The sequence below is a fragment of the Falco rusticolus genome, chromosome 9 (genome assembly GCF_015220075.1).
Source record: "Falco rusticolus isolate bFalRus1 chromosome 9, bFalRus1.pri, whole genome shotgun sequence".
Taxonomy (NCBI): domain Eukaryota; kingdom Metazoa; phylum Chordata; class Aves; order Falconiformes; family Falconidae; genus Falco; species Falco rusticolus.
In genome coordinates this window covers 40,628,247-40,652,814 of record NC_051195.1, presented here as the reverse complement: position 1 = coordinate 40,652,814, position 24,568 = coordinate 40,628,247, and the positions used below count along the sequence as shown (strand labels likewise).

General features: G+C 47.5%; 2 protein-coding genes and 1 long non-coding RNA gene across 10 annotated transcripts in view; 2 read left to right on the top strand and 1 right to left on the bottom strand.

Moving 5' to 3' along the window:
• Positions 1 to 6,202, top strand: part of SPTAN1 (spectrin alpha, non-erythrocytic 1) — a 53,437-nt gene extending 47,235 nt beyond the window's left edge. For 3 of the 7 annotated variants that reach the window (XM_037401079.1, XM_037401075.1, XM_037401076.1), the window contains exons 51-56: positions 2,618 to 2,672; positions 3,374 to 3,570; positions 3,966 to 4,019; positions 4,506 to 4,652; positions 5,002 to 5,149; positions 5,869 to 6,197. In XM_037401079.1, the coding sequence (XP_037256976.1) occupies positions 2,618 to 2,672; positions 3,374 to 3,570; positions 3,966 to 4,019; positions 4,506 to 4,652; positions 5,002 to 5,149; positions 5,869 to 5,994 (727 nt within the window). In that variant the 3' untranslated portion in view covers positions 5,995 to 6,197. Of the gene's footprint in view, positions 1 to 2,617; positions 2,673 to 3,373; positions 3,571 to 3,965; positions 4,020 to 4,505; positions 4,653 to 5,001; positions 5,150 to 5,868 lie in introns of all 7 variants that reach the window. The other 4 variants (XM_037401078.1, XM_037401077.1, XM_037401080.1 and 1 more) reach the window with 2 other exon arrangements.
• Positions 6,195 to 16,217, bottom strand: DYNC2I2 (dynein 2 intermediate chain 2). Of its 2 annotated transcripts, none has more exons than XM_037401173.1 (9): positions 13,642 to 16,217; positions 12,916 to 13,170; positions 12,056 to 12,165; positions 10,136 to 10,293; positions 9,594 to 9,703; positions 8,736 to 8,903; positions 8,075 to 8,307; positions 7,125 to 7,282; positions 6,195 to 6,554 (listed from the first exon to the last, which is right to left on the bottom strand). In XM_037401173.1, the coding sequence occupies exons 1-9, from the start codon at positions 13,912 to 13,914 to the stop codon at positions 6,322 to 6,324; spliced, it is 1,698 nt and encodes a 565-aa protein (XP_037257070.1). In that variant the 5' UTR covers positions 13,915 to 16,217; the 3' UTR covers positions 6,195 to 6,321. The 2 variants fall into 2 exon arrangements, with proteins under 2 accessions (XP_037257070.1, XP_037257069.1); XM_037401172.1 differs by having other exon boundaries at positions 13,645 to 14,676.
• On the top strand, positions 7,254 to 11,694 carry LOC119154077. Its single transcript, XR_005106322.1, has 2 exons — positions 7,254 to 7,369; positions 11,053 to 11,694. It is a non-coding gene; the product is annotated as an uncharacterized LOC119154077 (long non-coding RNA).
• Positions 16,218 to 24,568: the final 8,351 nt, after the last annotated feature.

The following is a 24,568-nucleotide window of genomic DNA, read 5'->3' as shown; positions in this document are numbered from 1 at the left end:
TTTAATCTGTCGCATAACCATGCCACACAAAGATTATATTCTTGATAGGAGAAAACAAACCCGTCCAACGCTGAACCCACGGACTTGCTTGGCTTTGCAGGCAGTTTGATGCCTGTGGTTTTAAGTCCACTTTGTGTCCATGGGAATTGTTCCCCATGAGGATGCATGCTGGTCATTTGTCAAGGAGTGGAAAGGAAATCGTAAGATTTTTGAATGTCTTCAGACTGCCAAACCCGCTAAGAGTGTGTCTGTCCATTTAAATTTTTTCAGTATTAAAAGTCTGCAGCACAGTGGAAGCTTTGTAATATGGCAGAGAATGCTGACTGATAGCATGTGGGGCTGGTGTGGAGGCTGTGTCAGCCCCATGCGCAGTGCTGGAGAGGTGGCAGGGGCCTCTCTCATAAAGAGAGAAGGCTTTTCATAATAAAAGGGTGGAATCTTCGCAGATAACTGTGCTTCTTATTTGCTCTGTAATGATCACAGTGTCTTGTGTTCTGCTGTTTCTGCCAGATAAAAATGATTTGCCCCATTTTTGTTGTACAGTTTAATGGAACAGAGCAGATTTTCCTGGAACGGATGCTGGATTCTCTGCTCCTTTGTAAAGTAGTGTTGTAGATTAGTTCTGGTATCCAAGAACGAGTGGACAGAAAGGAGCCATTTACTAAAAGATGTAGGGTCAGAGTTCAAGATCACCACATCAAACTCTTTTGTTGAACAAATTCTGCTGATATGCCAGGCAGAGTTTGTCCTTAATACTGCATGAATATATTAAACCTGCAGATTTAGTTCAGAGAAGCACTGGCTGTGCTTAGCCTCCCTTGGCAAGAGGGAAGGCAGAGCTTCGGCGCAGTTTCAAGGTAAGAGTTGCCATGCGTACACCTTGCCTTCCAGTGTGCTGTAGCCGTCTGCGCGCGCCTGGCACGGCCTGGAGGAGGTTTTCTTTGGGGAGGAGAGAAAGCAGAATTTGGGAGTTTGGGAAGAAGAATGCCTTTAAAGAATCTGTAGATGAGTTAACTGCAACACTTCAATTTGTCCCTTAGTAAGACTCACTTTTTTGTGATTTGCGGTTGTATGTGCAACCAGCATTAGGGTAATAGTCTTTCATTAAGTACTTGGTTGTGTTTGCTGCGAGGTGGTGCTGGCTTGAAGTGTGGCTCCTCTGCAGTGGTTGTGTTTCAGTATGTTCTTTCCTCTGTTCGTTCTTCCTTCCTTTTTGGAATTTACTTGGTTTCTTTTCTTTGACTAGCATAGCATATCGTCGTGTCATTCGTGTCTATCAGTATGAAGTTGGGGATGATCTGTCTGGAAGGTTTTTTCCTCTTATTTTCTTACCTCACTTTGGTTTTCAAATGCACTGTTTAATTCCAAGGCTCGCTTGCCTTCCAACTAACTTTCACGGCTTAGAGATGCTTGGAGGTTTGTTTCCCTGTTGACTCTTTACATGGTTGGTTCCCAGCTTCCTGCTCAGGGTTCTGGGTGTGCGCTTCATCTCTTTAGACCTGCATTGAACCTGAGGCTTAACCCTGTGGTGAGAAACACCCAAATGTTTGGTGCATTTTCATTGCTACAGAGTGATTCAGCATGTGAAATCCCCTTCTCGAGAAGCTCAAAAGTAGGTAGGAGGAGAGATTGCAGTAGGGATGAAAACCTGGTTTTACTGACTTAGACAGCAGCGACTTTAAGTTTTAGGAATTCAAATACCAGCGAGTCAGAGGTGAGGGCAGCACACTGCACAGCGCCCTGGCTGTCCATGCACAGGTCGTGCAGGATGAACTCTCACCGTACACACTGCAAGGATGGAGATTCTTAAATGCTGCTGCCTAAAGGTTGCGTAGGATCTTGGCGGGGGATGGGGTGGGGGTGGGAAGCAGCATCCAGAGACTTCCCGTAGCTAGTGCATATGAAGTAGATCTTGGAGACCTCTGCCACAGTGGTGATCTTCATATGCTGGGGCAGGGGCTGCAGAGCACCCAGAAGCTCGGTGTGGAGTCAGGTTGAGGGCGGTGGCTGCACCCGCTTCTTGGGGTGCAGCATGGGAGAGGTGGGGTGGGCAAGGCCAGCCAGCCCCTGCTGCGTAGGAGGGGTCTGTAGTTTTCTGCAGTGATTATGCCATGTTAAGATTACTTTTAAATCAAACCAGTAGTTTACGACACCTTTTTTCCCTGTTTTATCCCCATGTAACACACCTCAGTAGAGCTCCTGTGCCTTAATGGGCAAATAACAGCCCATCTCCAGTGAATCACTTGTAGCTCACGTGTGCGTGTGTGTGCCGGGCACGGTGGGGTGGGGTGGGACTGCACTAAGTTTCTAATTTCATTAGGTTCAGTAAAGCGGGTGCTTTGGATCTGGCATGAAGTGTGGCTGCTGATCATGTTGCCTTTCAAACGGGGCTAGAAATTAACTATATAAAGAAAAAAGAATCAAACAAGATGTACATCTGTCAGTTTGAAACAGTATGAGTCAGAATAAATAAACCACAAAGCCAGTGTTTAAATACCTGCAGGAGAATAATGCTGCTGTAAGGACTCGTAATTTCAAGGAAGGACTGTTAATTTCAAGCCCCACCTGCCATTTTTTATGGGATAAGTGCATTTTCTCACTGTGATTCTGTGTTTAGGTCTTGTATGGTGGAGGAATCGGGAACGCTGGAATCGCAGTTGGAAGCTACTAAAGTAAGCAATGCTTGCCTATCGCTAAAACACCTTTCCCAACCAATTACGTGGGAACACAGGGTGGGAATGGAAATGCATGTAATTATATGGTAAAATCTTAATTGATTTTACACATTTTGAGTACTGAAGAGACCTTTGGGATTATCTGTTTACATATCTGGTGTCTACTTACATCACAAGCCGTTAAACAACACTGCTGTGGTTTTTGTGGGGTTTTTTTAAGATGAGCGGGGTAGGGCAGAGAGGATACAGTATTTTCAGCACGCCTCTTAATAAGAGGGGGTTTTGTCTCAAGAACTGGTTTGCCAGCCCTGTCAGTTTCCAGTACTGTGCATGAAGAGGAACGTTGTTTTGGATACTATTTCACAAATCCTAGTGTATGTATATTTAATCCCAGCAGGAAAAGAAGAGTATAACCCTTCCTCCACCCCCCAGCCTGGGTTCTAACTTTTTAAGGCAGGGGTCCTCAAACTACGGCCCGCGGGTAGGATACGGCGCCCCAGGGTCCTCAATCCGGCCCCCCGTATTTACAGACCCCCCCACTGGGCGTTGGTGGTGGGGAAACCAAGCAGCCGCAGATGACTGCCTGCCACTTCATCCGCGCCGGCCCCCTGGTTAAAAAGTCTGAGGACCCCTGTTTTAAGGGGTTGTGGGGTTTTTTGCTGCTCCTTGATTTTCTCCTCTTGACTCCCTCCTAACAGCGCAAGCACCAGGAGATCCGAGCTATGAGGAGCCAGCTGAAGAAGATAGAGGACCTTGGAGCAGCCATGGAAGAGGCACTTATCTTGGACAACAAATACACAGAACACAGCACCGTGGGGCTGGCACAGCAGTGGGACCAGCTTGACCAGCTGGGGATGAGAATGCAGCACAACCTGGAACAGCAGATTCAAGCTCGGTATTGCCTAGCCCATGCGCCGCACAAAGCCTGTCTGTCTGGGCGGGGATAAAAGATAGGAGACGCGTGTGGCTGTGTCTAAAGGCAAACCTTGCTCAGTCCATGCTAATGCCTGTCTCCTGTGCTCCAAGTAACGGATGTAGTGAGCTTGTAAATCCACCTCCTGCCTCGCTCAGAGGATGAAATTGACAGTTCTGGAAATGGTTCCTGTTAGCCGTTAGTAGTGACGAGATCTTAGAGGAATCGATTAATTCTGTTGGACTGTGATGATGTAATGTGTCATTTGCTCATTTGTCCTCACCTTCGGAGGCAGAGGCTGGCTGGGGGCAGACAGGCGTCAGCAGAGCTCTGCAGTGCAGGGGGGCTGTTCACTAGCTTTGCTGCTTCCTTTTCAGAAACACCACTGGAGTGACCGAGGAGGCCCTGAAGGAGTTCAGCATGATGTTCAAGTGAGTCACAAGGAAAGCATGCCAGAGGAATGCTTGTGAGATATTTCTGGCATGTGGATGGCTCCTGTTCATGGATTCTCCGGCCGATCTGTTTGTAGCTCCTTTGTTGTCTGCGCCATTTTGTGCCGAGCTGCTCTGATCTCTGCCAGATGGCAAGAGCCTCCCGAGACACCCGCTGCTGGCCGGGTGCAGCTGCAGCATGCGAGCCTCCCCCCAGGGCACGCTCCTGGCTTGTGGGCACAGCGGTGTAGGAACGGGGAGTGCCAGTGGCCTCCAGCTGAGAACAGCCATTTTTTGGATGCTTTTTAAGCGAAGTAAAGAATTTGTGCTTACTTTTTATGTTAGATAGAACTATTTATTGATTCAAGCTCACTTGTCCAGAATAGTGGGCTAGTAATAATCTGTTCTGGTTTTCAGCCAGCTTTGTAGCTTTTGATTCTCAACAACCGACACCTAAAAACATTGGCTTTGGGTTTATGTTTATAGGCACTTTGACAAGGACAAATCTGGACGACTTAATCACCAGGAGTTTAAGTCTTGCTTGCGCTCTCTCGGCTATGACCTGCCTATGGTTGAGGAAGGAGAGCCAGACCCAGAGTTTGAGTCTATTCTTGACACGGTGGATCCCAACAGGTACAGGGGGGTGGCTCTTTTTGCACTGGAAAGTATTGTATCGGTGTCCTTTGGGGAGCTGGCTGGAAGGTCTCTCCCAGCCAGAGAGCTGTGCTGGCTTCGGTAGGGGAGAGACTAGGGTTGTTTTCACAACAATAGATGTAAAAGAATCTTTATGAAGGCAAGACTGACATTCATGAAGATGAAATTCACTTAAGAAAATGATCTGGTGTTGAGAATCTCCTGCATTTAACTTTTCTGGGAGGAGTGGAAGTCTTAAGCCCCTCTCAGGAGGGTCCTGAGGCACAGGCAGTGCTGTGCTCTGGGTGTGAGTGGCTGGCAGTGCTCACACGCTGTGTTTCACTGGCAGGGATGGACACGTCTCGCTGCAGGAGTACATGGCATTCATGATCAGCAGGGAAACGGAGAACGTGAAATCCAGCGAGGAGATAGAGAGCGCTTTCCGCGCCCTCAGCTCGGAGGGGAAGCCCTATGTGACCAAGGAGGAGCTCTACCAGGTAGGCAGTGGTTGTGGCCTGCCAGGGAGGAGCGGACAGCGGCTTTTTGTTTACAGGTTGTTAACAAAGACCAGCACTAATTGCTTGGAGGTTCAAGTCACTGTGGCCGAGTCAGTCCTGAACCTGCCAGGGTATCCTCTGCAGCAAATGTGGTGGTGACAGTGACAGCCCTGCCCGGTTGCTTTCTTGGCCCTATAGAGGAAAAGCTTTAACTGCCAAAGAACTACTCGGGCTGAGTAAAACAAGAGCTGCTGAAAAGCCTGGGATGGGGGGAGCGCGCTCACTGTGTCTGTCCTCAGAAGCCACTGCTTTCCTTTCATCGTTTGGGAGACCAGAGGGAGAAGTTTCTCCAGCGATTCAAAGGTGAAACTTAACCCTGAGCTTAGCCAGTACAGACACCTCCTCCCTCTCGCTGCCCCACCAAGGCAGCAAGTTTTGCCTGTCTGAATCCCAGAGCTGGCAGACACGTGCAGAGGTTGCACTGCTTCTGCGTGCCCGTGACCCGTTCTGCCTCCTAATCCACGGGAGGACTCGGGTGAGACCTTCCAGCCCTTAACCACACAGTGCACACAAGCAGCGCCTTCCCCTGCTGGGTGTAGTTCTGCTGCTCTGGCTCCTGCCCTGAGCAGTGTGCCCCTGAGAGGGGGGGTGGCGTGTAAGTGCCCCGGCTGCAGCCTCCCAGTGCCCGTCCCCACCACCGCGCTGTCTCTGTCTTTCAGAACCTGACCCGGGAACAGGCCGATTACTGCATTTCTCACATGAAGCCCTACATGGATGGCAAGGGCAGAGAACTTCCTTCTGCCTACGACTACATAGAATTTACACGTTCACTCTTCGTGAACTGATCTAAAACACTAGTACCAAAAGATGCAAAGAACATGCTCCTGTTTGCTGACTGTAGCTCTGCATGTCTCTCTCTCCCTCTCTCTCTCTTTGTGCTCTACAATAATCAATGTTACTTGATGATGTAACCTTAAACTGCTTAGCTTAAAACTCTTAGGGAAAACAAACATGTTGCAGTGTGCTTCAATAAAAATTACTGGTCGAACCACATCATCTTGCATTTAATGGCTAAATGCAAATGGAACTGTTGTGCGGATGAAACTCCAGCCGTTGGAGCTGGGTGTTTCAAGAGCAGTGACAAGCTTCATGCAGCTGGTTGTGCTGCTGCCTCAGTCCGTGAGCTGGCTGGCCAGCTGCTCCAGGCAACTCTGTTCCCTGGGTCCCGGCTCGGTGAGGTCAGAGCTGAGCTGCCAGACTTTGACTGTACCGGTGGCATCCCCTGCTGCTAAGAGCTGCGTTTGCTTGATGTTAAATTCCAAGCAGTACACAGGGCATTCCCCCTGCTTTATGGAAAGGGCAGGCTTCTGCAAGCTCTTCTCAAAGTCCAACAGGTGCACATCTCCTGTAAAACAGAAACATTTGTCGCAGGTGGTGGCAGCGGGTTTTGTATTTAACAGCTGACAGTATCTGCTTAGCCTGGCACTTGAGTTGTTCTTTCTAACCCACTTCCCCGTCCCTCTGGTAGTGTCCGGGCCGTGACAGATGACATCCCTGCAAGGTAGCGTGGATTTATTCTGCTGTCAGGCACCTGAAACCAGCTTGCCAAATGCTGTGAAATCTCCATTCTTTAACTCAAAAAGAAAAAGCTCTTGTTTTAAACCATTGGCTCTAGAAGTAAATGTTGAAACCAAGGAAGCTGGAAATGAGTTTGAGCCGCAGTAATCCTGCCACACTACATACCCATGAATGGCTGTGGCAACAGAAGCAAAGGCGTCATCAAAAGTGAAAAATAACCATGACCAAAGTTGTCTTGCTAGTTAGAAATTACTCTGTTACACTAATTACGCAGTACAAACAATGGTCACTGCTCTCAGCTTGCAGGAAGTGCTAATCGGCACAATCGTCCTGTACTAATTAATACCCAGCGTAATCTTAATTCTATGTCCAAGAATAGGCACCTGCAGTTACTTGCCTTCCCCAGACGCAGCTGCAAAGACCAGTGGCCGAACTGGAGACCAGCGTACACAGAAGAGGTATTTCTTTGATAACTGCAGGGAAAGGAGGGGTTGTGCCTGCAGCATGGAGTGGAGGTGAACTTGTCCGTCAGTCCCGCAGCTCAGGAAGAGGTTCCTGGGGGAGGGAGGAAGCAGGAAACAACGAGGTTTGCTTTATTGCTAAAGACGGAGAGCAAAGATGGGTGAAGGAGCGTGACCTCCGGTAATGTTCCTGCTTTGCAAAGGTCTGAACGTGTTGCCTAAAGCAGCAGTTTCCAGGCTGTACCCGGGAGCGTGCTCTGCAGAGGCACAGCTTTGTTACTGCCCTCAATTAAGTTTAATGAGGGCTTGTGTTGTCCGCTGAGGGTTGCTGTGGGTTGCGGGCCAGGGATGCCTGAGAACTGCTGATCTAGAGACGGGCATTGTTAAGTTGTGTTTGTCTCATGCAAATTAAACACAAACCTGGACTGTCAGCATGTTCCACAGAAACGTGGCGTGGGGCCTCTCCCACGGGAGGTGGGTAAACGGGCAGGGACAGGAGCTGCCGATCGGAATTCAGGCAGCTACCAGGAGGATTCTGATGGGCTGAGCACTTGAGCGCTGATAAATGAATGACTCTTTAAAGGCCTTGTCCTTAAATTGCTCTTCAGCATTAAGGATGACCTAAGGCAGGGGCTAACATTCTGTGCCAGCCCGAGTGCAGGTGCGTTGCGCCCACACACAGCCATTCGAGTGGGTGGCTTCACCAGAGCTGACGGACGTTGTTTCCCCTGTGATGGGAAGTCACACAATCAAGTCCCCGATGCCAGGTGACCCCTTTTCTGTACCCACGTGCGCCTGGGGGCCAAGTTGGAAAACGCACGTTCAGAGCCAGGCGATAATTGTGTCCAACCAACGTGCAGCGCCGGTGCCAAGTGACAGCACTTGCCTGTGGAAGGGTGAGCAGCTCACGGAGTACACTGGCCCCCCGTGCGGGGAGAAGGCGAGCTCCGCCGGCGCCCTGAGCGGGACAGAACCGCCTGCCCGATGGAGAGCCAGCGTCTCTGCTGCCATGGAGCACTTCAGCGAGTAGCCGCCTTCCACACCGACGACGAACAAGCAGGGATCAAAGTGTGAGAAAGAGAGCGAGGTCACACCCACGGCCACCTCTCCCCGGGGAAACTGGGAGAAAAAGAGACAAGGTGGTTGTGGGAGGCGGAGGCTCCGCGGGCAGGCACATGTGGTTAGAGCCGCCCGATCCGGCCTGCCAGGGCCCCAGCGAGCTGCCTGCCCCACTGGCGACGTCTGTAGCACTGCTCAGCCGTGAACCTCTGCAGCACCCTCCCACGAGGGGATGCACACAAGTGAGTATTATGACAAGCAAGTTCTCCTCTCCATCCTACCAGCTTCTCCTTAGAGCGTGGCAAAACCTCGGCCGTTGCCAGCCTTCCAAGGAGCGATTTCAATACGGGAAAGGGGAGGGGGGTTAGTGTGTATGTTCAAAAGGGCTTTTCCTGGCCGTTCCCAGGTGGAAGGCGAGCTCTGCCACGTGGGCTCCAGAGTTAAGAGCATTTTTGTCCAATTGTCCCCCTTTGAACTGCTGAACTCACCTTCTTCAGCCAAGTGCTGCGAGGGATCTGCTGAGCCACCACAGCAAACCCATCAGCCAGGGCCAGCCGACCATCCTGCTCCTCCCTCCACACCAGGATCCTTCCGTCCGTCGACACGCTCAGCAGCCGGGAACGCTCTCCGTGCTTGGCGCCAGATATCCAGTTAACCTGTCCCAAATGCCATGAGCCCATGATGGGGGCAGTCGCAGCTGCCCAGCCCTCACCCAGCAGCTGGTGGTCCCCGAGGGTGAGCTGGGCACCAGCCCAGCTGCTACTGGGGGCTGGCGCGCGGCCGTAGGTGGCAGGAGAGAAGCACGTTCAGGGGTTTGGGGCTGAATCCTGTGCTGCAGCTTCTATGGTTCACCTGCCGCCACTTCCGAGGTGTATTTATAAGTGCTGCCACCCGGGTATAAACAGCAGCATTTTCCTGACTGCCAGCTGAGAAAATAGAGATTGCCCAGAGTCACGGGACCCCCGAAGGACACAACCATGAGGAAGCCAGGCTGTAAGGCATGTTTAAAGCACGTGTCTTTAAGCTTCCAGCTAAGGACCCGTGACACCTTGCTACTAACGTTTTTAAGCCACTACAAGTATTGTTGGCTGCACCCACATCGATAAACAGTTACAGCAGGAGAATGGGCCTACTCCTCATTTATCCTGAACAGCAAGAACTTACAGGGTGAGTGCCGAGTTCAGCAAATGCCTGTTCAGTAGCTAGATTTGGGGACAAATAGCCAACTAAAAGAGAACATCACTGCTGAAATGTAGCAGCCGGTCTGTGGACAGACACTGAAGGGGTGAAGCAGAAGAGTGGCAACGCTGCCTCCCCAGCCCTGCCTGCTGTAGGTGCTCTGTTACCTGATACACTGGGTCCATGTGAGTGTCATCTGTCATCCCGGTCCTCCAGATCACAGCGTCTTCTGTTCTGCTGGTATCCCACACCAGCAGCTCCCCACTGAAAAGGCCACCTGGAAGGACAAAGGTGAAACACCTAAGGTCTAGCAGCTTGGAACAAAGGCACAAATGAAGCTATGGTGGAAACGGGCCAGCCAGCTCCAAAGGACTGGCAGCTTCACACGGGGCACTGTTAGCTCTGGTGTAACAGAACGTAGTACTACCCAAACAAGCACGCTCTTTCCACATACAGCCAGGGCTGAATTTCCTCCTACCATCTCCCGGAGGAGATGGCATAAAGGCAGACGTCACTGAAAAAGCAAGTCCCAGTTCAGAAGCAACAGTGCACTTATCGGTGTTGCTGTTGTTCCTCAGTTTAAGGAGCCACAACACCATTGCTTCTGCAAGAAATCTTAGAGGCTGAGCTGAGAGAGAGAAACACAATGATCCCAGCTGAAGGAAATAAGGGTACATTACAGATAGGGTCTAAAATAAGAGCAAGCTACCAGCTATCAGTGATGGCTGGGACGGGTGGAAAGCCAAGCACATGACAGAACTGGGAACATCCAGCACTAGGTCAGGGCGCTGCGGATTCAACCCTCTTCTGTCCAGATTCCAGGTGCAAACGTAGGATTTTTCTGTGCTCCAGTCCCCACCATCCAACCTGATGAAGAGAAAGCTGTGTCTTGCCTTGTCTGTTCTGCAGAGAATCCCAGTCTAGCAGTGCTCTGGTGTGCCCCGTTGGACATTTAAACATCCTGCTTTGTGGCTTGATGGAAAACTGAGGTGAAGGGATCACGAGGTGATGAAACCTCGCTGTGGGCTACTATATACTGAGTACAGTGCCAGCCTGCTTAGAGAACAAAGTGCCAGTAAGTAAATCTCAGACATGATTCACTATTCCAAGGCCTACCAGCCACACAAATAAAGGGAACAATCTAAAGGGCGCATAAAGTTGCCATGAGTACTTGGGAATGAAAATCTAAAGAGACCAAATTGCTGCCAAGTTGCAAACTGGCTGAGTTGCAAACCACATGTCCTCTAAGCAAGCACTCAGAGATCCGGGGTCTGAGAATAACAGTGAGGCAGTATCTTACCTGGAGGGCTGGAAGGGGCTGCAAAGCCTTACTGGGTCTTGCTTGGCCTGAGACATGCAGCACGGTTTGAGGGCGAGGCATGTCCACAGGAACAGAGAACATTCTCCACAACCACCCAGATGGTGTTGATGACCCTGCCCAAATCACACACCCCAGCTGCAGAGATTTCAGTCCAGTCCTGTGCCCGCCATTCTGGTTTGCCACATGTGGATCAAGAGTTATTACGCCAGGGTGCTAACAGACCCTGCCACTCTACTGCCTTTGTTAATTCTACTTGTTTCACTCATCACACGCTTACCAAAATGTTAACTGTCTTCTGTCCCTAGCACCACACTGACCAATGTGATGTCCCATCTTGCTACAAGGAGACAATATGGAGGACAGAGATCTACAGAACAGTCAGTGGTCGGGACAGGAAGCAATGATTTTGACCCTGACTTCTACTGCCTTTATTTGATGTTTGTAATTCTTTTATTGGAAGAGATATGATCGAATAAAAGGAGCAACTTTTCATCCAGTGGGTAGTTAATCTGTGAAACTCCTTATTAAGGGATGTTGTAGACACTAAAAGCTTACACAGATTCACAGAGACTATATAAAAGTTCATGGAAAGGAATTCCACCCAGGGTAACCACCGAGACAGAAACCACATTCTAATCTGAAAACAACTGTAGACCAGGAGAGCAGAAGGAGCAAGTAACATACAGGTTTGTCCTGTTTTACTCTTCCCTATGCATTCACTCATGGATACCCTTTTTGCTGGGGCATTTAAGTTAAGGAAATGGTAGCAGAAAGAAAAAAGAATGAGGGCAGCAGTGGGGCACAGAAGAGCCTGCTATAGACATTCACTGGATTAGATGAAAGTTTTGTCCAACCCTCACTTCAGAAATCTTTACAGGTTTGTTAGACAAACATGTCCATGGCACCAGGCACAGGCATGAATGAGTGCCACGTTCATCTGGGGTGCTAAGAGACCACACTAAAACAACACAACCTTAGTGAAGGCAAGCATGTACTTCCAAACCTCACCTACATATCTTTGCAAAGGCATTTGCTCTTTACATTTTCTTTCCAAATCAAATCTATCTAGAAACAGTAAGAGCACATGCATCCACCTTCAGGGCAGGGGGGAAGGCAGAAGAAATAAAAGCCGTAATTTAAGACTGCCCTGAGATTTTGTTTCTTTGAATATGAATTATTTAACTTGCATAAAGGTGTATATATATATATAGTTTATTACTGCAGAGAAAGTGAACATATCTAAAGCTCAGGTCAGTCTGAGATATCACATCAACCTCAGCTGCACTCTCAATCCATTCAGATACTCACCGGCCATATGAACATGCAACAACGGATCCAGTTGCGTTCCATGAGACGCTGGTAACCTGTAGGTTTTGATCCTGAGCCTCCGGGTATGACAACGTATGCAAACACAACACCTGGAAGAGATCAAATTCAGGCACTGAAGCAATCTCTGAACACAGAGAAACGGGACCTGTGCACACCCCTGCAATGTGATCATACGGTTACAGCGCTGGCCCCCCTCTGTCCAAGTAGCACGTAGATCTACATGGAAAAGTTGTTGAATTCCTACTGGGAATAAAACCCCACAACACATGACTCTACCAAACCCACCGTTGCTCATAACTACCTCCCACAGACTGCACACTTCAGGGGCTGCACAACAAATCTGGAAGGCCGTGCCGTAAGGATTTACAACAGCCCCCCAGGTATGAGTCTAGCACTCATTAAGCTTCCCAAGGAATGGCTTGAAAACAACAGTACCAACATGTACTGATGGACACAAGTTGCTTCTACTCTCGAGTCCTGTACATTAAACAAACACAATCCAAGCAGGAAGAGCTCCCAAATCGCTGACTGCAACCGTTCCTAGACATCTGCTAGTCTGGCACTCTAAAGGGGCTGCTGGAGGCTGAAGATAAACCTACACTGCAGGCTGCCTTCTCACAAAGCTACTGCAACAGTCGCTAGCAGGAAGAACAGTTTTACCAAGCAAGGCCAGGCCACAAGCAAGGGAGAAAGCCAGGGAAAACCACCAACTAGTAATGGCCAATTATTAGAAACTGGCAAGAAAAATCACAGCAGTAAGAAACAGAACTAACGAGTTAAGAGCCACTGCAACCAGCTCTGCTTGGGCAATGACAAGGATCTGTATTCTGTCAACTTACTGTTTCATTCTGATCTGTCCAGTTCACTTCAAAGCCATCAAAGGCACGGCTTTTCCAGTTTTTATTTAGCTCTTTGATAACAGCATCCTCCACGCTCTGAAGGAATGACAGAAGGCTGGTGTGATCTACTTGGACTTCTTGCTGGAAGTCTGGGACAGCATCTTTACTTTGATCAGTCTGCACACTGGCATCTTGGCTAGTATGAGATTGTGCTGCAGTTTCAACCGTTGAAACCTTCCCAGTCTGGCAGCTTTTCTAGTAAAAGAAGACAGGCAAGATTGTCTTAATAATCCAAACAGACCAAAAAAACCCCAAAAACCCAAAAAAACAGTGCTGTACAAAATATTCAAAGCACTTCCCCTTGCTGGCATTTCATAGAGACATTCAAGCACACTGGCACACCTCTGGCTACTGGTTAGAAGCGGGGTGCCTCTGCCAGTGCCCAGGTAATGCATCCGTGACCTTCGCGTGGCCAGCATTGCCAGCTGGTGCCAGGGCCCGAACCAGCGAGTGCTGCGCAGGGCCCGGCCCCGCTCCCCGCGGGGAAGGCCGGGCCCGGTCCGGCCCGAGCAGGGAGCTGCGGGGGGTCGCCGCCGAGCGGAGGGGACGCGCTGGGGAACGGCCGCGCCTTCAGCGGGGGCGGGGGGGGGGGGAGGGGCGGCCCCCGTGGCTCTGGCGCCTGCGGCCCAGCCAGGCCGGAGGCCGAGGCCGCCCGGGGTCTCTCACCGCCTGGCAGCGCGCGCTCCGGTCGCTCCTCCACAGCGATTGCACGTCGGCGCCGGGCGCCGTCCAGTCCGCGAACATGGCGGCGAGCGGGGCCGCGGACCGAGACGCTCCCGCCGCCCGCTCCGCGGTCCCGATGGCAACGGCCGAGGCGCTGCGAGATGACGTCACCGCGAGCGACGCGGCCGCTGGCACGCGGGCGGTAAACCGAGCCGGGCGGGGCCATGTTGGGGAAGGGCACGGGGGGCTCGCGCCGGGCGGGCGGCGGCTCCGCATGGGAGGGGGGTGCGAGCCGGCCCCCGCCCCGGCCGGCACCTTTGCTGGCGCCGTAGGTCCGGCGGGGGCTTCTTCTTCCCCCTCGGCCGCCCCCGCCGCTGGCCGCAGGGGCTGGAGGGCGCGGGGCCGCCAGCAGTTAAGATGGCGCCGGGAGGCGCGTGGGGGGCGACAAAGCCGAGCTGGGGCCTGCGGCGGGAGGCGTGGGCCGGGCGCGTCGTGGGGGAGACGGTGTCTGAGGAGGCACGCGGCGTTCGACGGCGCGAGTTGGGCCCCTGAGGGCGGGGGCGGGGGGACCCGGCCCGGCTCCCCACAGCCGCCCGGGCAGCGCAGCAGGCCGCATGCCGCGGAACTGGGCAGCGGACCCGCCCCAGGCGGGTCGTCGCCGCTGACCGGTGCGGCAGCGCTTGCGGGGCTTGTTCTAATTGTAGCTCCACTGGAGCAACGCGGAGCGTCCCTGCGGTTGCGGGGCGCGGCGGGGCCCGTGTGCGGGAACCGGGGTGCGGGGCGCGGCGCGGGCCTCGTGCGGGGCGTGGGCCCCGCGTGCCGGCTCCCCGGGAAGCGAAGCCACAGGCAGCTGCGGGACGAGACTCCCGGTGGCGGGCGGGCGGAGCCGCGCAGGGAGCCTTGCGGCCCTCGTGCGGCCAGCGGAGCCGCAGCAGCAACGGGCTCGGTGACCCCGCCTGCCGGGACCCCGCCCGGCGCACCGGCGGGGCAGGCTGAGGGTCCTTCTGGCCCGCGCGCCCCGATCACGCAGCCCGGGTGCTAAGCCGAGCTCCGGGGGCGGCTGGGCGGCGGCGGTGTCGGACCCCTCTGGGTGCCGGGACACCCTGGCCGCTGCCAGCCCCCTGCGCCTGCGGGCCGGCCCCGGCCCACCTGGCTTTCGGTCGCCGCCATGGGGCCCGCAACAGTGGCACTAGTGAGACCGCTGGCTTGGCCAAGCAGGGTATCTTCTTATGTCCTTTTTTTGTGGTACAGCTTATTTTGTTTCAGGTCGAGTGTCATGAGGCAAATTACAGTACTTGATGACAAAGTGTACTCTGCTGTCCTTTTCTACCAGTTCTAACACATTTGAAACCTCTCAGAAGCCACAGGTCTGGAACTCTGCTTTAGATCTTCAACCAGGTGTCTGTAGCAGTGAGCTAGAGACTACCGTCTTTACTTTTCATTCAGTTTTCTGTTTCCACCTCGTTTAAAACATCTGTTTACAAAGCAGCTTTAAAAGATGTAAGAGCATTGGAAACAATGTACTGGTTTTGTAACAGCAGGATTCCAGTGCCTTCTCTGAAGAAAATACTTGATGTGCTGCCTCAGTGTATTCGTTCAAGAACTCGACTGCAGTACTGTAAGACAGTGCTCTGCTGCTGTTGGTGGTGGGATCCCAGTACAGCATTTACCGAGATGTGCTTTTCTTTGGTCAGAGATCCGCTGAGTATGCGAAACAGTGACAAGTTAATCTGTCCCTTAAGGAGTGAAATAAATGTATTTTCTACTGAAGAACCCTATTAAAAGTACATAAAATGAGCATTGCTGGATGAGGTTTTCTACTGCAAATAGTTAAATGCAGGAAGTAGGTGGTTTTTTTCAATCTCTGTTTACTTTGTGTTGAAAAACTGATACTAAATGTTTGAATTCAGCAGCAGACCAGGTTGTTTTTTTTTTTTAAGAGGTTCTTAATGCTTAAGATTTATTGTGTATACATAGATCACCCTAAGTCACCGCTAAATTTTCTTTAATTGTTATGATTAGAACTGCCAAGGAATATTACACTTGGAAGTAGTAGAGTAAGTATTACAAGCATGAACTTACATACAGTCTGCATGATAATAAAAATGCTAAGTGCAAACAGCAATTTAAAAACTTTAAATAACTTGTCTGAATTTAAGGAGAGAAGTTTGTGGGTTTTGAGATGAAAAAGTGAGATAAGAAAACTGGAATGTGAATATGTGAAACAGACCAAAAATAAACCAGCAGTTTTCTCGGCAAGTAATATGCAAAGTTACTGCAAATTTAGTACATGTTCCCATAATACAGTGCATGTCTGGACATTTTCTTCCCTGAGGATGAGAAAAGAGCAAACTGCTCCAGCAAATGACTATTCAAAGTGATTGAAGTTTAATCCTCCTTTATTCCAATACCTCTGACTTGCTGGGGTTTCAATATATCAACAGCATTTCTTTCTGGCATGGCAGTATCAGATACATTTGAAATAAGGTAAAATGGGGATAATTGGGGGAGAGCTGTTACTAGCCTGACACTACTAAGTTTCTCTAAAGCAGCTGTTATTACTACAACACCAATCTGTGCTTTTTTCTTCCTTGTGTTTCATGAGACTTGAGTATTACAAAGTTTTCATTTTCACGTAATGGCACAAATTGGCATCAGAAAACAAGAACAAGCCTGAGGTTAAGAGAAAGCCGTGTGGGAAAAAGCACGGGGGGGAGAAAAGACAAGGAAAATGGATGAGGTGTAACAATAAGCATGCACACTGGGGGTATGATTTCTATGACCTGGAGCAAAACAGATACTCCAAGCTGCAGCTCAGTAAAAATTCATCCGCTAGTGGGTGCAGTAGCTGCCCTCTATTTGTGATAAATGAAACAATTGAGCTCTGTTGAGGCTCCAGGCAGCCGGAACAGCAGTCTCTAACCAAAAACAGGGAGACGTAACTGAGCCTTCCCCTTTTACACCTTGCCTTCCATTCCCTCTGCCCCAAACAGATGCAAGTAAGGATGAAGAAAACAACATGCATAGTTCAAACAAGAATGGAGTGTCCAGCCGTGAGAAAGAGCTCTTGGGGCTTAAGATTGGCAGTGAGGGGCTTGAAATGGGATCAAAGGCATTGCCTTTTAGTGATTGATGGCTCTGTTAGAGGCATGGAACTTCTTACATATTCTAATTTATTAAAAATAAAAACAACCCAAAGCCCAGCCAAACAACAAAACTCTTCAAACAATAAAAAGAATCGGTATCAAAGAATCATCGCTTTAGAACCTACTTGTCTCCCCAACTAGTGTAACCAGCAAGACCTAATTCTGCCTCCCCAATTGTTCATTTCAAACCTGTGCACTACTGTACTGCCTAGCATGACAAATTTGGGTTGGTGAGGTCTGGGTACTTAACTGTGTTGCCTTTGAATTAACCCAAGTATGCAATAGAGAGTTTGAACTGGCTTTATGCTGACTGTGCTTGTTGTTTGGGTATAGACGATACCTGATCATTTACTCCCATACTGTTTAGTTTTGAGCTAGATCTTGAGTGTCACTTGCTTGAGTGGGTTTTTTTGCTCTACTGATCTAGAATTTAGTCTTACTGAGGCTCAGGGGTCTGCGTTAAATGGAAATACCCCTAGAGAAAAATAATCAAGATACTACCCAAAAGGAAAATAAAAGGACACCTCCTTAGTTTCATTAATTGCCTGGTGTAGCTTGTTCCCAAAAGTTTTTAGTGAGAGCAGCACCCTATTGCGTTACTGTAGGTGGTGACTTTGGAGGTCACGTGCAAGACCAAGAGTGGACTGAAGTCTGTTTATCTGCAGTGTTACCTGCGAGGCTCCTCATCTCATATTCAGGATATACCACAAGCATTTATTTCACCCTTGCCAAAGCTCTGCAAGGTAGAGAACTGCTGGTGCCGGTTTTTGACAGGGAAAATTTTGGTTGTAAGGGTTAGATGGCTTGCCAAATCATGCTGGGAATTTATGGCAGAAAAAAGAACAGGACCCAAGTTCCTAAATAGCAGAGCAGTGTTTCCACCATATCAGACACATACTTTGTGGATGCATTGCTAATGTACACATTTCTTTTTGTTAGAGATTTGTGATTTTAAAACATCAGGTATTCATAATTCACTAAACTGAAGGAAAGAAAGGTCACCACAACCGTTCAAGAGTTGAGAGCACAGCATCCGTGTAGCCAGCCAGATGCTCAGTAGCTTAATGAGGGTTCGGGTCCTTGCGTGGACTCGGTGTGTTACCTCAAGCTGTGTGAATTCTCCAGCTATTTCTTCTCCAGTGCCATTCATAACGGGCTCGTGCGTTTTCTCTGGTTTCTGACCTCCTTTTCCCCGTTCCCTCTCCCAAATGTCCCTGCAAATGCTGTGCCCTTTTTGCTTTGAAAACCTTACTTTCTGTTTAGGCAGAAAACATGTTGCCTCATTTCTGACACCCTGTTACACCTAGAGACACTATACATTACAAAAAGAATCCATCTCCATTAAACTCATACATCTATTATGCTTTGTAGAATTAGAGTTGAGAGGTCCTTACTAAATATTATGGGTATGATTTCTTGCACTGTACAGGTATTGTCTATGCCATATTCATTCCTTCATTGACAACATGTAAGTAAGACAAAGATTTTAGTCAAGCGTAGCCAGAATGTGAAGGAGCCCAGGGAAGGCTTGCTTTGTGGCAGGTGGCAGCAAGCTACCACCACAGGGGCGCAAAGACACCGTGCTGGCGGGTGTTGAATGGCAAGCGAAAGCTGGCACAGGGCCAAGAGCCATGGCATATCGAAAGAGGCATCTGTGAAAGGCTCAGGACCCCAGTTCTGGCTGTCATGGTGCTCCAAACTCCGTGGCAGCTGGGAGCCTCTGCCTTGGACAGAGGCTTGATGCTGTCAGCAAGGTGATTGGCAGTGTCTCTCTGCTTTTAGACTCTGCAGCCTCTAGTTCCTGCTGAGTTTGTACCAGCATGCCCACCATCTAATCTCAGAAATAAAAGTACAATCTGGCATGTCACTCTTAAAAGGTAGCTGACCCTTTGCCATGCTGACAACATGTAAGAAAACACTGAGATCCCTCAGATTAATCCCATATTCAGTAACCATGTGTGACTAAAAATTATTTATCTGTTCTGTACATCACTTCATTAACTCGTACTGTGTCTACAATATCTCAGACAGTTGCTGGAATTTTAATTGGCATGTATAAAGCAGCTGGCTATCTCAAAAAGCATCGTGGACAGGTATTACTCATCTGAATAGAATCAGCTATCCTTTGCGTAAGTGTGGTTTCAAAAAAGGATATTCAGAAATAAGTAGTTACATTCCACTCAGGACAATCAGATTTGTACTTATATAAAGCAAACAAGCAGAATTTGCATGATAGTTCTTGATTGCTCTTCAGAAATCTGTGCATTTATTTAATTTCAAGCATGCTGCTTTCATTTCTTACACATTATTTCTATGAGCACTGAATGATTGATACATACATCATAGTTTTACTGCGGTACGGATATATAATTTAAGAGTGGAGAGTAAAATAACGTTCCTACCATCATGCTAGCTAATACAGTAGGAAAGACAGGTTTGCAAGGACTCCTTTTACTGATATAAATTTCACCTCCATTTAGAGTTTGCATTTTGCCAGTTTAGCTAGACCAGCAAAATCATCTTACACTTAGTGTGAAAGCCACTTCTGAAGTGGCAAATAAAAATATCGCATTTCGATTGGTCTGTTATCACAAGTATAACAAGGGTCCCAAAGGAGCCTGGAGCATATTATACAAACACACGCACAGATAACTTCACAAAATTACGTGCCGCAGAAAGATTATCATCTTCTGAAAAGCACATGGAAGATCAAGGGAAGCAGAATATCTTGTATAGACAAATTGGGTATGTCGGTGTGAGTGTTTCGACTGCTGCAGAAAATGCCAAGTGATTTATAATGATCACTTTCTTTTTATTGCCTCTGTAAGATGGCACCTTTATCTTTTAGGGGAATGACAGGATAGTAGTCTGTTACTCAGAAATAACAGAATGAGCCACCAGTATAGCCAGTTTGTGTGACTTTTTTCTTTAGTGTATATGTAGGGCTCCCAACACAAGTACCGATGCCAGTCTAACTTTAAAAAAAAAAAAAGAAGTGAAAACATGACAAAACAGAGCTTAAGAAGGCATGAATGAGGCTCTCTGTGGAGAAGTATAAAAGACAATTGCACCAATTACATGCTGTTTTTTGGAACTTCATGTAGCCTAAGTCTATTGAAATATATATTTGTAAGCGGGAGTGGTGGGACGGGAGGGCGCACTGGAATGAGGCCTGGAGCTGAAATGCAGTAGTAAAGGCAGTAGGAGGAGGGACAGCTGTAAACTGACTGCAATTCTCAAATTTAAAAAAATGTCAGGAAACATTTTGATGCCAAATTATGTGACAACTTTCATTCCTGTTTTTCTTTTTGTCCTTAATTTTCCATTTAATTGACTGAAACTTTTCCCGTTTATGCTACAACTGTGAAGCTGCGTTGACTAAAGGCATTTTCATTTTGCTCTATGCTAGCCTGATAACCTCCTGTTTATGCAACAGCTTATACCTTTAATAACTGCATCAGTACTAAAAAAACACCCAAGATTTCTTAGCATCAACATGGCCTGAGAGAACTTGCTGCAGCCTGGAATGTGACAGGAGGCAATTTATAAGGAATTAACTCTGACAGTCACTTTATACAGCTGATTTTCAAAGATCTAGGCACTAAAGATGTGTTAATGAGGGTACTGAGGCTTCATAATTAATTATATTAGCATCTCTTTGTTACTTTCTACGACAGTAGTGCCTCGTTGACATTTCAATAGGAGTCTGGTCGTATTCTTTGTTATTATTATCCAGGAGTACAGTTACACCTTAGCTCCCAGAGGGCAATGCATGTAAATGCCCCTGTGAATTGCAAGGGCCTTTGGATCTCAGTAAAAGCCCTTGAAGGAGACCCTGCTGGAAACTGAATGGATGTCAGTAAAATTTCTCTAGTCTGGAGTCTCTCTTCAGATACGGACTCTCCTCCCCTTTCATTTCTCCCTTCCCTTCCCTCCCCCCTTCCTTTCCACTGCGCTGGTCCTTCTCACAAGGCTTAAGAACAGCAATATCCAGCACTGACTGAATGTTGAGTTCCAAACCTCTAAAGGAAGGAATACTGACCTGAACAAAACAGTGAACAAAGTAACCGGAAAATAGGGAGTATTTTCACATGCTTGAATTTTCAGTGCAATAAAAGCAGTGCTGCCAGAAGGAGTCCCAGAAGTGGTGAGTCAGATAATATAGAGGTATGACTGCGGTGGGAGGGAAACGGTCTCTACTTTGTTTTACACCACCCCATGCCCCTTGCAAGGGCAGATGAAATTATTTTCCAGTCCTACCACTGCAAAAACAAACGTGGAGTTTAAAGGTTATTTCCTTTGTGTGTTTCTGAGAGATGTTATTTTTGAATCTGACAGGAGAAGGATGACTTTCTGTCAATGATCTCCAATTCTACTCTGAAAACTTTTACAGTATCATCTGAGATGGCAGAGCTGCTTCTTTTTGCTTGTGTTTAATTGAAACAAAACTTACCAGAAAACATATTGCTGTTTATTTACAGCAGTTACAACTGCAACCTTGTCATGGTTAGGCTAAGTTAAGGGCACAGCCTGACAAACACCTCTTCTAAGTAAGCAAGACGTATGCAATGTGTTCTGTATCATTTCCTTGTTAATTCCTGCCTTCATGGGACCCTCTTTCTTGTAATGTTGTTTATGCATCTGTACCAGGGAACCAGATCAGAGTAGTAGTCTGAGTTAAAAATAAATCGTTTTTATGGGGGCTATTTCTAATTGAAATCAGTTTCCTGATTCCATTTAACATGGGGCTACACAAAAAAAAAAACGCTGCCCTGGAATTCCGGGACAGTGCGAAGGGGAAGAGGGGAGGAATGTGTGGTGGGGAATGCATAATTAGGAACTTCCACCAAAAAACAGTTTGTCAAACTACCTCCTGAAAGACTCTGCTTTCTTCCAAGTCAGAACCACCTCTTTGCTTTGTGTTCGGATAGCACCTTGCGCAAAGGGATCACAGTGGCGGAACTCTTAGGACTCTCAGAGCTATTGTAATACCAAAAAATAATAAGCGTTCCTACAGACTGACACAATTAACCAAATTCCACTTGCAGATCTTCATTGTTGGCAACTTGTGCAGCATTTTATATAGCCGAAGTTAGAGACCAGTTCTATTCCTGAGTTCTGTCTCTGGCTCTAATGAGGAATAACTGAATAACCCTGGCATTCAGTTAACCTACCAATAAAAGAATTACTTTCCTCACAGAGCTTTTTATATTTAACTAGATTTTTTAAACGAGCTTTGACATTCTCAGATGAAAGGGATAATGTGTACAATGTATTGTATAGCAAAAACTGTATATGATAGATCCCTACATATTTTCCTCTTTTTTTTGTTTCACCTTTTCTGTCACTATACTCCTACACAAGGCTCAAGACACACTGCAAATGTTTGAATAACACCAATTTGAAACTACAGAATTGTAAATAACATACTCTTCACTGAGCAATGTGGTGTTTGTTTAGTTTATTCTGATATTTTCTGGATATCAACAGAGGTTACTGCCCCTGACGGTTCAGATATCAATAGTGGTCTACATAACAAGGGGAGTTTTTAATGATTCTCACAAAAACAGCTGGCACTTGGTAACAAGACAAAGGATGGAATACACAGTGTAACACTTTAGTCTCTACTGCTGTTCCCAAGGGACCGAATCTTGACCTGTTACTCAACTTTGTTCAGGACTCTGCAAAAGTTTTCCTGCTGTAGGGCTGAGGACATGATAAATAAGAGTTTCAGGAATCGGCCAGAGTTAAAATCCTGGAAAGCAAACATTTATAAATTGTCTTTGCAGAAATGTTGGCACACTCTTAATTTTCCCATGAGTGGAAAAGAGGGAGAGGATCCTCTCAAAGTCTTCCTGCAGGAGAACCCACAGAAGCACAAAGTATAGTTTTTCCTAGTTCTCAGCAGTGCTCTACGCCTACTGCTTAGTTAAGCTAAAACTGCAATTCAGCATTCATTTATATTTATAATATTGTAACCTCCATGAATTTTTATCCATATCTATTGTGCCTCATTAGAAAGACTCTAATCAGCACTAGAGGTTCTGCCCTAGCTGTCAGGAAATCGCAGCCTTTCTTCAGACAGAGCACCACTGAAGGAAATCAAAGGCTAGTAGCTACTTCCCCTGTGAATTATTTCAGGGCCTTCTATATAAAAATTTCGTTGGCACAGCTATTCCAGAGTAAGTCCCAATATAAATCCTCCAGTGTTCCAGTCTGGAAGTGTCTGTATCTGTGATTGATCATTCTACTTAGGAACACTTCTTGTAAGCGGTCAGTTTTTCAACAACTTCTGTGTAGAGCTTTTGTTACACAGGAGTGTATGTAGTAAAATAAAGCCTCAAATGTAAACACAAAGCCAACCACAACATGTATCATTTAATCACTAGATGATTTCAAATAAACGTATTGTTTTTCAGCTATTTTCTGTGAAACTGTAGCTGTATTAAGCTTGGTTGAAGCCTTCCATTGCCTCAGTGCAGGATGGATTGGATCTAATACTGTCCTGCAAAACTAAAAATTTTGTATCCCTTCAGATAGCTTTTGGACATCCACTGGTGTGAATGCACCAACGAAATCTTAATACCTACACTTGTAATACCCTGCAGGTGTTGCAGACAGTGAAGAGACACATTTGCATATGCCAATACATGTTTCCAGACAAAACTTTTGTACATTTCAGATCCTATCTTGGAATGTGAACTCCTCAGGCAAGAGGAGCTTTTTATTCCCAGCTGGAAGTGGTAGTGGCACATCTGGACAAGCTGTTATTTAAACATTTTAGATGTTTAAGGTTTAGATGTTGCTTATTAGAAACTGCAAGTCAGTAGTTCTGGGTTCATAACAGCATCTATATATGTGTCTGTTGGCACAGTCGATCAGCAGTTGACAGCCACAGGGCTCCATCTAAGCCAAGGAACAGGACATAAATGTCTGAGATATAAAATCTGAATGAAAGTCAAGAAGGGCGGGAAACACCTCCAGTCAAATGTCTCTTTGGGTAGGGGCTCTTAACTTCACAGTGCGGAATGTAACTTCAAGAGAATTTTCCAATAAACAGCTGTCCCTAATATTCTGGAAGGCACAGATCAGTTCCCTACAAAATTCACAACTGTACACCTTGTGAAAAATAGAAGCAAAACATTCTTAAGCACCCACATATCTGGAAAGCTTATTTCTCATGTTCAGAAGTGTCTTAGGTTTTGTTGACTTCGAATTTAATTTAAGATTTTTAAGAATATTTTGACTGCCTCTTTGTCTCTGGTATCTGGGAATGAGCAAAGTGTTACATGACCCTCCAGCTCTTCACACAGTACAAGTGTGTGCTTTGGTAAGTTTAAAAATGTTGGTACAGGAAAAAATAAATATCAGGTTTAGCAACTATGTCTAGCGGGAACTTTACAAAAAAGAAAAATCCAAATAGAATCACTGGATTTATTCAGCTACATACTATTAGTCACTCCCTGTCGTCTGTGTTACTGAACCACCATCCTGCTTCAAAGACAGTTATCAGCCCAGAAATATTTTCATCCAAGGGTTTAAACTGCAACAACTGGGAGGACACGTGGAAGATTCTTCCGTCATTATCTAACCATTCCGTTCTAATGTGAGTGCTTGACTGGGAAGCTCTGTGACTAGTGGAGATGGATAAACAGTTGGAGGGGAGGTATTTGACTGTTTAATACATGTGCCAAACTGTCTTTCTAAGGTCATGGAGACTCGGCAGTTCCTGGGGGCTGTCAAGCTGATTACATGCAGCAAACCAGCCGGTGTGTCTCTGCCTG

Bases quoted from the DNA above. Each gene is read 5' to 3' on its own strand.
- DYNC2I2 (XM_037401173.1), bottom strand. From the start codon at position 13,914: ATGCGGAGCCGCCGCCCGCCCGGCGCGAGCCCCCCGTGCCCTTCCCCA. The intron at 12,166-12,915 runs GTAAGTTGACAG...GATCTCTTCCAG, and splicing joins GGACAGATCAGAATGAAACA to GTGTTGTGTTTGCATACGTT. The intron at 7,283-8,074 runs GCAAGTGCTGTC...TCCCTCCCCCAG, and splicing joins AGCTGCTCACCCTTCCACAG to GAACCTCTTCCTGAGCTGCG.